Source organism: Nycticebus coucang, chromosome 11 (assembly GCF_027406575.1).
Source record: "Nycticebus coucang isolate mNycCou1 chromosome 11, mNycCou1.pri, whole genome shotgun sequence".
Taxonomy (NCBI): Eukaryota; Metazoa; Chordata; class Mammalia; order Primates; family Lorisidae; genus Nycticebus; species Nycticebus coucang.
Genome location: NC_069790.1, coordinates 127,918,472 through 127,932,324, shown reverse-complemented (window position 1 = coordinate 127,932,324; position 13,853 = coordinate 127,918,472). Strand labels below are relative to the sequence as shown.

At 42.2% G+C, this 13,853-nt stretch overlaps 1 protein-coding gene across 5 annotated transcripts in view; it reads right to left on the bottom strand.

The window, feature by feature from the left end:
• Positions 1 to 13,853, bottom strand: part of DYNC2I1 (dynein 2 intermediate chain 1) — an 82,465-nt gene that overhangs the window by 53,764 nt on the left and 14,848 nt on the right. For all 5 annotated transcript variants that reach the window (XM_053553621.1, XM_053553617.1, XM_053553618.1 and 2 more), the window contains exons 4-5: positions 5,620 to 5,711; positions 2,060 to 2,365 (exon numbers count right to left, since the gene is read on the bottom strand). In XM_053553621.1, coding sequence (XP_053409596.1) covers positions 2,060 to 2,365; positions 5,620 to 5,711 — 398 coding nt within the window. The remainder of the gene's footprint in view (positions 1 to 2,059; positions 2,366 to 5,619; positions 5,712 to 13,853) is intronic.

The window sequence follows — 13,853 nt, the reverse complement described above, 5'->3', positions numbered from 1 at the left end:
TACCGAGGGTGGCAGGTTCCAACCCGGCCCTGGCCAAACTGCAACAAAAAATAGCTGGGCATTGTGGCGGGCACCTGTAGTCCCAGCTACTCGGGAAGCTGAGGCAAGAGAATCACTTAAGCCCAAGAGCTGGAGGTTGCTGTGAGCTGTGACACCACAGCACTCTACCAAGGGTGACAAAGTGAGACTCTGTCTCCAAAGAAAAAAAAAGATTTAAGTCTAAGGAGTGAAACAATAAAAATCCTAGAAGAAAATATAGGAAAAACTCTTGAAGATGTCAGCTTGGGGAAAGATTTTATGACGACTTCCCTGGCAATCGCAACAACAGCAAAAATAAACAAATGGTACTTAATTAAACTGAAAAGCTTCTGCACAGCTAAGAACACAACAACCAAATCAAATAGAAAACCTTCAGAATGGGAAAAGACACTTGTATATTATGAATCTGACAAAAGCTTGATAACTAGGATCTACTGAGAACTCAAATTAATCAACAAAAAAGAGCTAACAATCCCATTTAACAATGGGCAAGAGACATGAACAGAACCTTCTGTGAGGAAGACAGATGAATATCAAAAAATGTTCATCATCCCTAATCATCAGAGAAATGCAAATCAAAACCACCTTGAGATATCACTTAACCCCAGTGAGAATGACTCACAACACAAAATCTCAAGGCTGCAGATGCTGACACGGAAGAGGGGAATAATTTTACACTGTTGGTGGGACTGCAAACTAATACAGCCTCTTTGGAAAGAAGTATGGAGAATCCTCAAAGAACTCAAATTAGATCTCCCGTTTGACCCCACAATCCCACAATTAGGCATCTATCCAGAAGAAAAATATCATTCTATCATAAGGACATCTATTGTGTATTGCAGCTTAATTTACAACTGCCAAGATGTGGAAATAACCTAAATGTCCATAAACCCATTAGTGGATTAACATTGTAGTATATGTATACCATGGAATACTATTTAGCCATTAAAAAGATGACTTTTCATCTTTTGTATCAACCTGGATGGAGCTGAAACACATTCTTCTTACTAAAGTATCACAAGAATGGAAAAGCAATTATACAATGTACTCAATTCTAATATGAAGCCAGTAGATGATGTAATTTATGCCCACAAAGGAGAAAAACTTATTTCAAGCTGGGGGGAGGGATAAAAAGGAAGGAGGAGAAGAGAGGGGGGGTTGGGGTGTTCCCACTGAATGGGCACAATGTAAGGGGGTATATGGCACACTTTGGGTGCAGGATGCAACTATAAGTGGGATTCTATCAAACAAATTCAAATATTGAGACTTGGTTATTTGTATCCTCACAGTAACCTGAAATAAAATAAAATAAATAAACTGCATAGAGAACAGAGAGAGAACCAATATCCATGGTAAGAAAACTGGATCCTTTGCAATCAATAATTTTATATTTCTGTGGTTTTGGGTTTTTTGCAAATTTACACTATTATACTAATTCTGATTGAAATGCTTTTTTACTAAATTATGCACTTAATTTCCACTTCAAAAAATATCTGCTTTCTTTTTAATGTCATATTTCAAAATCTTACGATAGATTCAAGTATCTGTTAAAAGTATATTCAGAGGCAGCACCCATAGCTAGGCCAGGTAGGGCACTGGCCACATTCACCAAGGCTGGCCCAGGCCTGCTAAAACAGCAATGACAACTACAACAACAACAACCAAAATAGTCAGGCATTCTGGCAGGCACCTATAGTCACAGCTACTTGGGAAGCTGAGGCAAGAGAATCTCTTAAGCCCAAGAGTTTGAGGTTGCTGTGAGCTGTGACACCATGGCACTCTACTTAGGGCCACAGCCTGAAACTCTGTCTTGAAAAAAAAAGAATATTCACAATGTAGTCAAAAGATTTGACTTCTTATTTCTCAGAAGATCCATAATCTCTTCTGTACTTAACCCCATAATATTACTAGAATCATGTCTGTACCAAGATTGCTACTGTTAGGCAACAAATCTGAACATTGTCTGGCATCATGAAGGCAACACTTTTTCTGAAGAGCACGTGTCTCGTGACAAAGGTACCTTGGAATCCCTTTTCCTGTGCTCGTCTTTCACTCTCTCTCTTCTGCCTCCGTTGCTGCGCAGCCACTCGTCGCCCACAGGGAAGCCCTCCTTGGACCGCTTCTCCCGGTGCCTTTCTTCCCCTTCTTTGTCAGAGAAAGAACTACTTTTTTCTTTGGAATATTTCTCCCTTTTTTCCCTGGTGCTGCTTTTTTCTCGATGTTTCTTTTCTCGATCTGGCTCTCGTGGCTTCCTGTGTCTTCTCTCACCTTCTTCTTTATACAGCCAGTACTTGAGAGGGTTTTCTTTACTGCTCCCATATTGCAGCTGCAAAGCACAACACAGTGAGAAATGCATGAGCACCTGAGACCACACAGTCGGCCGGCCACACCCAGACCCCACCAACCTCAGACCAGAGACACTCGGAGAGAGTAGCGTTGGTGCTGGATGTGTGTAGGCTTCCCCTTCCTTGGCATTACTCTCCAAACGATAAACAATAACAACTATTTTCACAGCATTTGCAATGTATTAGGTGCTATAAGTGATCTGGAGATAATTTAGAGCACTGGGGAGGATGTGCATATGTTATATGGAAATGCTACACCATCAGACCAGGGACTTGAGCATTCATAGATTTTGGATTCAAGAGAAGCCCTGGAACCAGTCCCCACAGATACCAAGGGACAGTTGTACTCTGTCTTTATATATGTTATGATAAAAGCAGGGAAAAGTTATAGCATTACCATTTCCCCCTTCACTCCTCTATCCCGCTGTCAGGTGTCTTTCCCCCAAATTTAACCTGTTACCCTTTTGGAACACAGAAAAACTTCATTCACAGCACTGGTCCAATTTGAGATGCTGCTGACACCTGACCAAATATTAGAACCCTCAGCTTCCCCCCTTCCCTTGCCCCAATACTAAAACAGCATCCAAATGCGTCAGCAGGAGGTTGGCATCTCCATCAGCCCTCACACTTTCTTCCTTTTTTTTTTTTTTTTTTTGAGACAGAGTCTCAAACTGTCACCCTGGGTAGAGTGCCGTGGCGTCACTGCTCACAGCAACCTCAAACTCTTGGGCTTAAGCAATTCTCTTGCCTCAGCCTCCCAAGTAGCTGGGACTGCAGGCGCCCACGACAACACCCAGTTATTTTTTGGTTGTAGTTGTCACTGTTTGGCAGGCCCAGGCTGGATTGGAACCCACCAGCTCTGGGGTAAGTGGCTGGTGCTCTAGCCACTGAGCTCCAAGCACCGAGCCCCACACTTTCATTTTGGTCAGAATGGGCGTAGAATCCTCACCTAAGAAATATCTGTGCCCTCCTGGGAAGATGCTTTGCACAACAGTGGCACACCTGTGTGGGTACCTACACGGGTGTGGGTAGTCACTTTCACTCTTAATCAGTCCCATACAGGTGGAGAGTCTTGAAAGCTGGGACCATTTAGTCACCTCTGTAGTCCCCTCAAATATTGTGGATGCTTAGTAAATATCTGGCATTATTCATCACAAACTATACAGCAGGATATTACAACATAATATTTTTGGCTCTGACTCTGACTTCAGGGAGCACCAGCTCCATGGCCAACAGACCTTACCCTTCACACCAGCACTCCTCTGCTCACCCCCAACTAGGTCCACAGTGCCCACCACAACTCTCAGTTCCCTGGGAACCCCAACATCTTCCTAACTCATTCCCCAACAACAACCACTCCGCTCATCCTAAAGAAGAAAAGTTTACTGTCTTCCTAACCAAGCTCAGCAGTGAAGTCAGGTTACTACCTCACACCATTCCCCCAAAATAACCCCCATAGTAATCAAAGAATTAAGTCTTAAAAAAATTGGTTGGGCTTGGCATCCATAGCTCAGTGGTTAGGGCGCCGGCCACATACATTGGGGCTGGCAGGTTCAAACCCGGCCTGAGCCTGCTAAACTACAATAAAAAATTAGCCGGGTGTTGTGGTGGGCCCTTTTAGTCCCAGCTACTTGGGAAGCTGAGGCAAGAAAATCTCTTAAGCCCAAGAGTTTGAGGTTGCTGTGAGCTGTGATGCCATGGCACTCTACCGAGGGCAACATAGTGAGACTCTGTCTCAAAAAATAAAAATAAAAAAATAAAATAGGCTGGGTGAGGTGGCTCATGCCTGTAATCCCAGCACTCTATGAGGCTGAGGCAGGTGGATTACCTGAATTCAGGAGTTTGAGACTAGCCTGGGCAAGAAGGAGACCCCACCTCTAAAAATCTGGGAGTTGTGGTGGGAACCTATAGTCCCAGCTACTAGGGAGGCTGAGGTAAGACAATTGCTTGAGCCTAAGAGTTTGAGGTTGCTGTGAGCTATGACACCATAGCACTCTACAGAGGGTGACAAAGTGAGACTCTGTCTCAAAAAAAATAAAGTATTCTTATCAGTCAGTCAGGCACAGTGCCTCACACCTGTAATCTCAGCACTCTGGGAGGCTGGATCACCTGAGCTCAGAAGTTTAAGACCAGCCTGAGCAAGAGCAAGACCCCATCTCTACTAAAAATAGAAAAATTAACCAGGGTGGTAGCAAGCACCTGTAGTCTGAGCTACTTGGGAGGCTGAGGCAAAAGGATGGCTTGAGCCCAGGAGATTGATGCTGCTGTGAGCTGGGCTAAGGCCATGGCACTCTAGCCAGGGCAACAGAGTAAGACTCTGTCTCAAGAATAAATAAAAAAATAAAATATTATTACAAGTCAGTAAGAGGTGCCCCTAGAAATTAACCAACTATACACAGGAAGTAATTAGTGAAAGAGCAGTTGATCCTTTTTAAAAGTGCCAAAAATGACATTTTCTTCTGAATTAAGGAAGCAAAGATTTATGCTGATGATGATGCCCAGCTGCTGCCTGTGACATGGGAACTACACTCTGATGGTATAAACAGTCACAAATGGAACAAGTTTACATTTACTGTGATCCAGAAAGTTCAGTTCCAGAAATTAATCATAAGGAAATAATTATCCCATGGATATATTTATAATAAAAAAAATTTAGAAGCAACCCATGTGTCCAAAGATAGCAGATATGCCAAGAGAATCGATACTTCTGTATTGATAAACATTAAATTATACATCCCTTAAAATACTATAGGGAAACTTTATAACTCAGGAAGGTGCTCAAAGTGTATTAAGTTTAAACAATTTATAAAACAGCAAAAATCTTGGGCGGCACCTGTGGCCCAAATAGGGTGCCAGCCCCATATACTAGAGGTGGCAGGTTCAAACCCGGCCCCAGCCAAAAACTGCAAAAAAAAAATAGCAAAAATCCAACTTAAGAAAAAAATGTTATATGAACAAATACAAACACACATATGTAAACCTGGTAAAATGCATGCCTAAAAGTTATCAGTAATTATGTTGGGTGAGGATTAGACAATTTTTATTTTCTTATTATTTAATCTGTGTCTTCTACATTTTGTACATCAGTCACACATTACCCAGGGAATCAGAGAACACTCAACCAGGAGGGGAAGACTACACCTAGTGCCTGAGGCCCCCCCATGCCTCAGAGTCTGGCGTGTGAAATCTCCAAACACACTCTGATGAGCGCTGCAGCCCTGCTCTGGGTGCTCACCTTCCTCTCTCGGTACCTTCTCTCTCTGTCTTCGTCTCCTCTTTCACAGTCTTCATCTCTCCTTTCTTTATCTTCATTTCTTACTTTACTTACTACAAAAAATAAAACACGTTTTTAACGTTCCCAAATTTTAGTATATTAAAAAGATCTTCTCAAATCTTGCTACAGACTTTACTGCACATTTCATATTAACATGTATCAAAAAACAATATTCAACTAAAACACATTCTCCAACTCAAGAAGGAAAAGTTCCAGTATCAAATTTAAATAAAGAGGAAGATAGGGGCAGCGCCTGTGGCTCAAAGGAGTAGGACGCTGGCCTCATATGCCAGAGGTGGCGGGTTCAAACCCAAAACTGCAAAAAAAAAAAAAAAAAGAGGAAGATAGGCTTGGCACTTGTAGCTCAAGTGGCTATGGTGCCAGCCACATACACCAGAAATGGTGGGTTCAAATCCAGCCCGGGCCTGCCAAACAACAATTACAACCAAAAAATAGCTGGACGTTGTGGTGGGCGCCTGTAGTCCCAGCTACTTGGGAGGCTGAGGCAAGAGAATCGCTTAAGCCCAGGAGTTAGAGGTTGCTATGAGCTGTAATGCCACAGCACTCTACACAGGGCAACAGCTTGAGGCTCTGTCTCAAAAATAAAAAAAAAAAAGAGGAAGATAAAAATGGCTGTTTAAGGGACAGATACAGATTTTCCCCTCTTCCAGTTTACTACAGAAGCAACCCAGCAAGTGTCTGACTGATCCCTGAAAATTCACAGGGGCACCACCCAAGCACAAGACGGCTCTGGGCCTTCTGTTGCCAGTGGAGAGAGACTCACAGAAGCACAGCTCCATCTAAGGAGAACCTGCCCAGCCTTATGTTCACATGGGGCCTTCTAAGTCCTTAAGTACAGCCTTTTGACTAAATCCAAATTTTACAGAATAGATCCTTTTATTAAAAGAGGTGCAGCAGAGAAAAATAAAACCTTTTCTTGCCTTTTTTGGTGCTTAAAAAAGAACAATCTTGAAATCAGAAACCTGCAGGTTCCCCACGCTTATAGGGCCTGCCCCACGGATGTGCTGGGAAGAGAGCACAGCACCCACTACTGAGGGGTGAAGGAGGCCCCTGAGGAGCTGAGGAGCCCAGCACGGGAGGAAGGCAGTGCCCCCAGCCCGGCAGAGACTGCAGGGTCAGGCCCAGGGCGGGAAGGCAGTATCCCCAGCCTGGCAGGAGACTGCCCTGTTAGGCCCAAGCTAATACAGCAGGCCCACAGGAGCCTGGGGAGCAAACAGCCTGCCCAGACTGATTGATGCCCTCAGTACCATTGAACACAGAAAGCCGGACTTTCACTTCTGAATCTGCATAAACAAAAAAGTCACTAGCTTTAAATTAGGAGAATCAAAAATTTAAAAGATGAGGGCAAACCCAGACTTTCAGAGATAACGAGACAAAGTCCCTTCATTCCAGAGTATCTCCAAGCACTGAGCACCTTTCTAGGTGTCTGGGATACAGGGGCCAGGTTCTGGGTGTGTTGTCAAGGTGAGCCCACAGGGTTCTCCCAGAGGCCAAAAAGAAAAGCATGGATGAGTCCTGGGGTTTCTGACCTAAGGAAAAAGGATGCAGCTGCCATCAGCTGCGATGGGCTTAGCTGAGGCAAAGTTGCTTCTGGAGGGGCCCTAAGAAGCTCAGTTTGGGGCATATCAAGTGTATTTATCCACTAGACACCAAAGTACAGGTGGCTTCAGGTGGATACCCAAGCCTGAATTCAGGGATATGGCCCAGCTGGGGATAAAAACTTAGAAATCAAGAACCTGACAAATAGTATTTAAGACTATGGAACTAGCACCAGCCAGGGAGCTGCAGTAGTCTGTGGGCTGTGCCTGGCCAGGCCACACTTCAAAGTCAGGGAGGAGGCCTACATAGGATGACAAAGAGAGGTTCCAAGAGCCTCATGTACACCCAATCTTTCCAAGGTAGTTCACTTCAATACTGCACTGTAAAAACAAGAGCAGATACCAATAAAAAGAGCCATCTTAAAAAAAAAAAAAAGCCATTCCTGGGTTGGTGGGAATTTAGGCTGTTTCCACATTTTGGCGATTGTAAATTGAGCTGCAATAAACAGTCTAGTACAAGTGTCCTTATGATAAAAGAATTTTTTTCCTTCTGGATAGATGCCCAGTAATGGGATTGCAGGATCAAATGGGAGGTCTAGGTTGAGTGCTTTGAGGTTTCTCCATACTTCCTTCCAAAAAGGCTGTACTAGTTTGCAGTCCCACCAGCAGTGTAAAAGTGTTCCCTTCTCTCCACATCCACGCCAGCATCTGCAGTTTTGAGATTTTGAGATGTGGGCCATTAACAAGCTGTGGTATATGTATACCATGGAATACTATTCAGCCATTAAAAAAATGGAGACTTTACATCCTTCATATTAACCTGGATGGAAGTGGAAGACATTATTCTTAGTAAAGCATCACAAGAATGGAGAAGCATGAATCCTATGTACTCAATTTTGATATGAGGACAATTAATGACAATTAAGGTTATGGGGGGGGAAGCAGAAAGAGGGACGGAGGGAGGGGAGTGGGGTCTTGGTGTGTGTCACACTTTATGGGGGCAAGACATGATTGCAAGAGGGACTTTACCTAACAATTGCAATCAGTGTAACCTGGCTTATTGTACCCTTAATGAATCCCCAACAATAAAAATAAATAAATAAATAAATAAAATAATCAAGAACCATAATTGTATCTTGAAATACAGAAAAAAAAAAAAGCCATCAGAGAACAAAACATTTTCTTAAAAATAAACACCAAGAAGATCAAAAGTAATAATTTTAAAAGACACATTAAATAGTAAAATAGTAATTGTTAAAATTTAACTAATGGTGGAGATGGAGCAAGATAGCGGCCAAGTAACAGCTTCCCTGAAACTGGGCACGGTTGAGTCTGGGGAGATATGATTCCAGGCATCTCTGCCTGGTGGGCTCTGCCTATAATCATCCCTTTGAGGATACAGGGAGTCAGCAAGGGACTTCTGGATTCCAAGAGGAGGACAAAAACAGTGCAAAACTGGCAAGTGGTTGCGTGTGTTCGATCGACCTAATCCTGCTGGCAGCCATAATTACAAGCAGCAGTGAGAATGCAAACTGGAAAGGCCTTACCTGTGAATTGTTTCAGTGTTTCTGGACTTAGCACTCAGTTGAACTGCATTGGGGAGAGCATGAGCAGAAGTCCGGAGAACTTTGGGCATTGTCTAGGGCCCCAGACTGAGCCGCTGAGCTGGATGGCGCTAATAGTGTTCGGCTGTGGGCCATAGGGAGCCATTGTGAGAGAACTGCCCTGGCAAGCTCCTCCCTCAGGGTCACAGAGCAAGGATGGGCGGGAGCTGTAACCTACTGACTGAGCAGCCTAAAGGCAGGGACTGAGCTGCCTTACAGCCTTAACCCTTAGGGGCAGAGTGAGACCGGTTTTTGGCACACTGGAGCCTCGGGCTGTTGCCCTGGGTAGAGTGCCGTGGCATCACAGCTCATAGCAACCTCAAACTCCTGGGCTTGGCGCCGCCCAGACCTCCATAAGAGCTGCACTGCAACCCCCGACCCATGACCCGCGCCAGCCGGGACTCCACATGCCCTGACCAGGAACTGCGGGAGCTGCGCAACCCTGCGTCCTCCCTCCTGTACCCTCCCTGCCTCCATACCAGCCTGCTTGTCTGGCAATGGACTCTGGTAGCTGTGTGCCCTCCAAAGCCCTCCCTGCCTCTGCACAGAGCCCTTCTCCTGGCCAGAGAATGCTGGAGACTTGAGCTCTCTTTGCCAAAGTCACTGGGCGCCAGGCACAACCAGAACCATGCACACCACCTCCTGCTCTATTGCTGGATCCGGGTGTGTCACACGCCGGAGCTGCTTCCACAACCAGAACTCAATGGCTGGGGCAGCCCCAGAGGAACTACACAGGGCCACTCCCTACAAAGATCCAGTAACAACAGAGTGATCCCGCTGGGGTATAATCTTAGACAGACACCTCCCCAACTCTGAGGATGGCCAGAGGCAACGGTGAAAACAATCATGAGGCGAAATCAACAGAAAAACTCTGGCAATATGAAAAATCAGAGCAGATCAACTCCCCCAAGGATCAATGGGGTAGACACAGCACAAGATCCCAGGCACAAACAAATAGCTGAGATGTCAGAAATCAAATTCAGAATCTGGATAGCAAATAAGATAAAATTAGAATTCCAAGCAGTAACCCAAAAGCTATCTCAAGAATTCAATGAATTCAAAGACCAAATGACCAAAGATTTTAACACATTGAGACAAGAAGTTGCAGCCCTCAAAGATCTGAGAAACACAGTAGAATCCCTCAGTAACAGAATGGAACATGCAGAAGAAAGGACTTCTGACATTAAAGACAAAGCTTTCGAACGCCCCCAAACTCTCAAAGAGCAAGAGAAATGGAGGACAAAACCAGATCACTCTCTCAGAGACCTCTTGGATAATTCAAAGAAAACCAACATTCATCTTATAGGGATCCCCAAAAGCGACAAAGTGGCTTCACAAGGCACAGAGTCTCTTCTCCATGAGATGATGAAGGAGAACTTTCCAGACATGCCAACAGATTCTGAAATTTAGATACAGACAGTTTCAGAACTCCAGCAAAACTCAACCCGAATAAGACATCCCCCAGACACATCATAATCAACTTCACTAAAGTTAATGTGAAGAAGAAAATTCTGAAAGCAGCCAGACGAAAGAAAACCATCACCTACAAGGGCAAGAATATTAGAATAACTACAGATCTCTCTGCTGAAACTTTTCAAGCTAGAAGAGGATGGTCATCGACTTTTAATCTCATAAAACAAAATAACTTTCAAACCAGGATCCTGTACCCAGCTAAACTGAGTTTCATTTATGATGGAGAAATTAAATACTTCAATGACATTCACATGTTGAAGAAATTTGCCATAACTAAAACAGCTCTCCAGGATATTCTCAGACCTATCCTCCATAAAGACCAGCGTAATCCTCCACCACAAAAGTAAACCCACCCAGAAAATTTTGATCAAATTCCAACTTCCACAGTCGCAAAAGGATTAAAAATGTCCACTGGACTCTCGAAAGGCTTATCAATATTCTCAATTAATGTGAATGGTTTAAACTGTACCCTAAAGAGGCACAGGTTGGCTGAAAGGATACAAAAACTCAAGCCAGATATCTGCTGCATACAAGAATCGCATCTTACATTAAAAGACAAATATAGACTCAAAGTGAAGGGATGATCATCTTTACTCCAGGCAAATGGAAAGCAGAAAAAAGCAGGCATTGCAATCCTATTCGCAGATGCAATAGGCTTTAAACCAACCGAAATAAGGAAGGTTAAGGATGGACACTTCATATTTGTTAAAGGCAATACTCAATATGATGAAATTTCAATTATTAATATTTATGCACCCAAGCAGAACACATCTCAATTTATAAGAGAAACTCTAACAGACATGAGCAACTTGATTTCCTCCAGTTCCATAGTAGTTGGAGATTTTAACAACCCTTTAGCAGTGTTGGATAGATCCTCCAAAAAGAAGCTAAGCAAAGAAATTTTAGATTTAAACTTAACCATTCAACATCTGGACTTAACAGACATCTACAGAACATTTCATCCCAACAAAACTGAATACACATTCTTCTCATTAGCCGAAGGAACATACTCCAAAATAGACCACATCCTAGGCCACAAATCTAACCTCAGCAAATTTTAAAAAATATAAATTATTCCTTGCATCTACTCAGACCATCGTGGAATAAAAATTGAACTCAATAACAACAGGAACCCGCATACCCATACAAAAACATGGAAGCTAAACAACCTTATGCTGAAGGATAGATGGGTTATAGATGAGATTAAGAAGGAAATCACCAAATTTTTGGAACAAAACAAAAATCAAGACACGAATTACCAGAACCTCTGGGATACTGCAAATGCAGTCCTAAGAGGGAAATGTATAGCACTGCAAGCCTTCCTCAAGAAAACAGAAAGAGAGGAAGTTAATAACTTAATGGGACATCTCAAGCAACTGGAGAAGGAAGAATACTCCAACCCCAAACCCAGCAGAAGAAAAGAAATAACCAAAATCAGAGCAGACTTAAATGAAATTGAAAACAAAAGAATTATACAACAGATCAATAAATCCAAAAGTTGGTTTTTTGAAAAGATCAATAAAATAGATAAACCTTTGGCCAACCTAACCAGGAAAAAAAGAGTAAAATCTCTAATTTCATCAATCAGAAATGGTAATGATGAAATAACAACAGACCCCTCAGAAATTCAAAAAATCCTTAATGAATACTACAAGAAATTCTACTCTCAGATATATGAAAATCTGAAAGAAATCGACCAACACCTGGAAGTACGCCACCTACCAAGACTGAGCCAGAACAAAGTGGAAATGTTGAACAGGCCTATATCAAGTTCTGAAATAGCATCAACTATGCAAAATCACCCCCAAAAGAAAAGCCCAGGACCAGATGGCTTTACATCAGAATTCTACCAAACCTCTAAAGAAGAACTAGTACCTATATTACTAAACCTCTTCCAAAATATAGAAAAAGAAGGAATATTACCCAACACATTCTATGAAGCAAACATCACCTTGATCCCCAAAATAGGGAAAGAACCAGGAAGAAAAGAAAATTATAGACCAATATCACTAATGAATATTGATGCTAAAATACTCAATAAGATGCTAACAAACAGAATCCAACAACACATCAAAAAAATCATACACCACGACCAAGTGGGATTTATCCCAGGGTCAAGGCTGGTTCAATATACGTAAATCTATAAATGTAATTCAGCACATAAACAAACTAAAAAATAAGGATCATACAATTCTTTCAATTGATGCAGAAAAAGCTTTTGCTAATATCCAGCATCCCTTCATGATCAGAACATTTAAGAAAATTGGTATAGAAGGGACATTTCTTAAACTAATAGAGGCCATCTACAGCAAACCCACAGCCAATATCGTATTGAATGGAGTTAAATTGAAATCATTTCCACTCAGAACAGGAACCAGGCAAGGTTCCCATTGTCTCCATTGCTATTTAACATTGTAATGGAAGTTTTAGCCATTACAATTAGGGAAGAAAAGGCGATCCAGGGTATCCACATAGGGTCAGAAGAGATCAAACTTTCACTCTTCGCAGATGATATGATCGTATATCTGGAAAACACTAGGGATTCTACTACGAAACTTTTAGAAGTGATCAAGGAATACAGCAATGTCTCAGGCTACAAAATCAACACCCGTAAATCTGTAGCCTTTATATATACCAACAACAACCAAGCTGAAAAAACAGTCAAGGACTCTATTCCTTTCACAGTAGTCCCAAAGAAGATGAAATATTTGAGAGTATAACTAACAAAGGACGTGAAAGATCTCTACAAAGAGAACTATGAAATTTAAGAAAAGAAATCACTGAAGATGTTAACAAATGGAAAAACATACCATGCTCATGGCTGGGAAGAATCAACATTGTTAAAATGTCTATACTACCCAAAACAATATATAATTTTAATGCAATTCCTATTAAAGCTCCATTGTCAAATTTTAAATATCTTGAAAAAATAATACTTCGTTTTATATGGAATCAGAAAAAACCTCAAATAGCCAAAACATTACTGAGCAATAAAAACACAGCAGGAGGAATCATGCTACCAGACCTGAGACTGTACTATAAATCGATAGTGACCAAAACAACATGGTATTGGCACAAAAACAGAGAAGTAGATATCTGGAACAGAATAGAGAATCAAGAGATGAATCCAGCTACCTACCGTTATTTGATCTTTGACAAGCCAATTAAAAACATTCAGTGGGGAAAAGATTCCCTATTTAACAAATGGTGCTGGATGAACTGGCTGGCGACCTATAAAAGATTGAAACTGGACCCACACCTTTCACCATTAACTAAGACAGACTCTCACTGGATAAAAGATTTAAACTTACGACATGAAACTATAAAAATAATTGAAGAAAGTGCAGGGAAAACTCTTGAAGGAATCGGCCTGGGTGAATATTTTATGAGGACTCCCCAGGCAATTGAAGCAGTATCAAAAATACAGTACTGGGACCTGATCAAACTAAAAAGCTTCTGCACAGCCAAGAACATAGGAAGTAAAGCAAGCAGACAGCCCTCAGAATGGGAGAAAATATTTACAGGTTATACCTCTGATAAAGGTCTAATAACCAGAATC